Source organism: Anopheles moucheti, chromosome 3 (genome assembly GCF_943734755.1).
Source record: "Anopheles moucheti chromosome 3, idAnoMoucSN_F20_07, whole genome shotgun sequence".
Taxonomy (NCBI): domain Eukaryota; kingdom Metazoa; phylum Arthropoda; class Insecta; order Diptera; family Culicidae; genus Anopheles; species Anopheles moucheti.
The window spans coordinates 86,865,910-86,868,270 of record NC_069141.1 but is presented as its reverse complement, the minus strand read 5'-3'; the positions used below and the strand labels follow the sequence as shown (position 1 = coordinate 86,868,270).

General features: G+C 48.0%; 1 protein-coding gene across 1 annotated transcript; it reads left to right on the top strand.

Moving 5' to 3' along the window:
* Positions 1–550: 550 nt before the first annotated feature.
* Positions 551–2,122, top strand: LOC128303082 (protein artichoke-like). Its single transcript, XM_053039936.1, has 2 exons — positions 551–612; positions 679–2,122. Exons 1-2 carry the CDS (start codon positions 587–589, stop codon positions 2,120–2,122), a joined length of 1,470 nt encoding a protein of 489 aa, XP_052895896.1. The 5' UTR covers positions 551–586.
* The last annotated feature ends 239 nt before the right edge of the window (positions 2,123–2,361 follow it).

Below are 2,361 nucleotides of genomic sequence, written 5' to 3'. Positions count from 1 at the left end.
AACAGGATAAAAGGTACAGGTAAGGTATTGTCAATGCCTGCTATTGTTGAACAGTCTTGAGACAGACGGTTTCTCATGTACGAGATCCGTCGTTCTACTATATCACATATCTGTCTATGCTACCTTCATCGAGGTCGCTCTCTGAATATCTGAAAAGGTCAGGGATTTGAAAAGAGATGAAGGACACCTCTGCTTCTTCTGATATACCTCAACCAACTACCATTCCACCTAAAAATACGGTTCACGTATCAGACGACAGTTTCACATATGAAGATACATTTTTGATTGCATCAACAAAATATAACATAAATTTTGAACGGCTGTTACTTTGTTGTAAACCTAATGGAACGTACAATCGAATAACGCACGATTGTTTATAACGTTTTTTTTTATAACATTGGACGGTCCAACAGACGCACAAGCACTCGCTGCGCTTGGGAAGGTGATAAGAATGTGGTACCGTGATATGATCATGTACGGTTGTACGCGTGTAATCTGCAGTTTTCGAGCATCATCAATACTTCTCCGCTGTTGGCGTAAAATTGTCAAACGGGAAAATGACAAGTGCAGCTCGCAACCAGCCAACATGAGCTCACACTGGTGGTACATTTAGTGAGTATTATTGGGGGTAAATGGGTGTTTTGCGAACTTTTGCTAACCGTGTGCCTCTATTGACAGCCTTGTAGCGCTTAGTCTACTGGCGTGGTTGGTCGACAGTCGGCGGGAGGCCAAGTTTAACTGCACGCTCACGGCCAACTACTACGACTGCCTGTTCCGGGACGTGATCATACGCAGCGAGGCCGACGCGGACAGCATCTTTTTCGGGGTGCAAAACTTTAACGACACCAGCATCGCGTTCCGCGACTCGTCGATGGTGGTGCTGCCGAAGAAAATTTTCGAAACGTTCCCGGCGATACAGTACCTGCTGAGTGATGCCTGCCACATACAGAAGCTGCTCGGGGGTACGTTCGCGAACGCCCAACGTCTGCAGGAGCTGCATCTGTTCGATAATCGGCTAACCAGGCTGAACAACTTTGTGTTCAACGGTGCGTTGCAGTTGCAGATACTGTCGCTGTACAACAACACGATAAAGCAGCTCGAGGAGCACGCTTTCGATGGGCTCGGCCATCTGCGGATGCTCTACATGGACGAGAACCAGCTCGAGAAGCTGCCGGAAGGGATCTTTTCGGGGTTGGAGGAGCTAGAGATACTCGAGCTGCAGCACAATCGCATCAAGGAGATCAACGACGATCAGTTCCTGCTGTGCCCGATGCTGCGCGAGCTAAACCTTAGCGCCAACATGATCAACACGTTCAATATGTCGCAGCTGCAATCGCTCAACAAGCTCGAAACGCTCGACATCGCCCGGAACTATCTGGACGAGGTGTTCGTCACGAAGTATCTGCGCACGCTGAACGCTCAGGAAAATCAGATCAGTCGCATCCTGATGGACCAGGGAGATTTTTTCCAGCTGACACACCTGAACCTCTCCCGGAACAACATCGCCAACATCAACAACATCTTCAAGTTTCGCAATCTGATCGAACTGGACGTATCGTACAACGAGCTGGTAATGCTCGATTTCGTCATCTTCGCGTTCATGAAGAACCTGAAGGATATTAAGCTGAACAACAACAGACTGTGGATACTGGATAATGGGATTCCGTCTCCTGCCAAATCACTCCGAAGCTTAAACCTAGCGCACAACAAATTTCTCTATCTCGATCTTGCCGTGCTCGATACGTTTCCCGCCCTGGAGTACATCTACCTGCACGGCAACGATCTGATCGACATGCAGATCGGCGACATTGAGCAAAACTTCCCATACCTGACGCTCATATCTTGCGACAATAACGATTGGGACTGCATCAATCTGATGCACATCGTGACGCTGCTCGAGCGGGCGTACGTCAAGTGGTCGAACCGCAACCGAAACTGCACCCAACCGGAACAGCATCGGCACATTTGCTGCACCTCGGCCGAACATCATCTGCGCGAGAAGATTGTACGGTTGACGCGCGAGATTTACAGATCGCGCAAGATGATCAAGCAGCTGATCATGGAGAATGCGGAACTGCGCAGCGAGGTCGAAATGCAGTATCTGCCCAGTGACGGTACATGATGCCAGTGGGCCCGCCCGCCTGACTATGAAGAAGAAAATAGGGTAGGAAAAGGAAAAACATGTTGAATTCAATCTACAATGATTTGCTGGGTGTCATACATTCGCATGGAAAACATCCAGCAGGAGTATTTTATTTTAAAGAGCAAGCCAGACCCTGAGATACTCTCGGCGATTGAGATTAGATTGTAGAATTTAAGGAAATTCCTTATTGATTACTTCATTTAGTGTAATTAACATCT

Excerpts from the sequence above, each read along its gene's own strand:
- LOC128303082 (XM_053039936.1), top strand. The coding sequence starts at position 587 with ATGAGCTCACACTGGTGGTACATTTA. Across the intron at positions 613-678 it reads TCACACTGGTGGTACATTTA|CCTTGTAGCGCTTAGTCTAC; the intron begins GTGAGTATTATT and ends CTCTATTGACAG.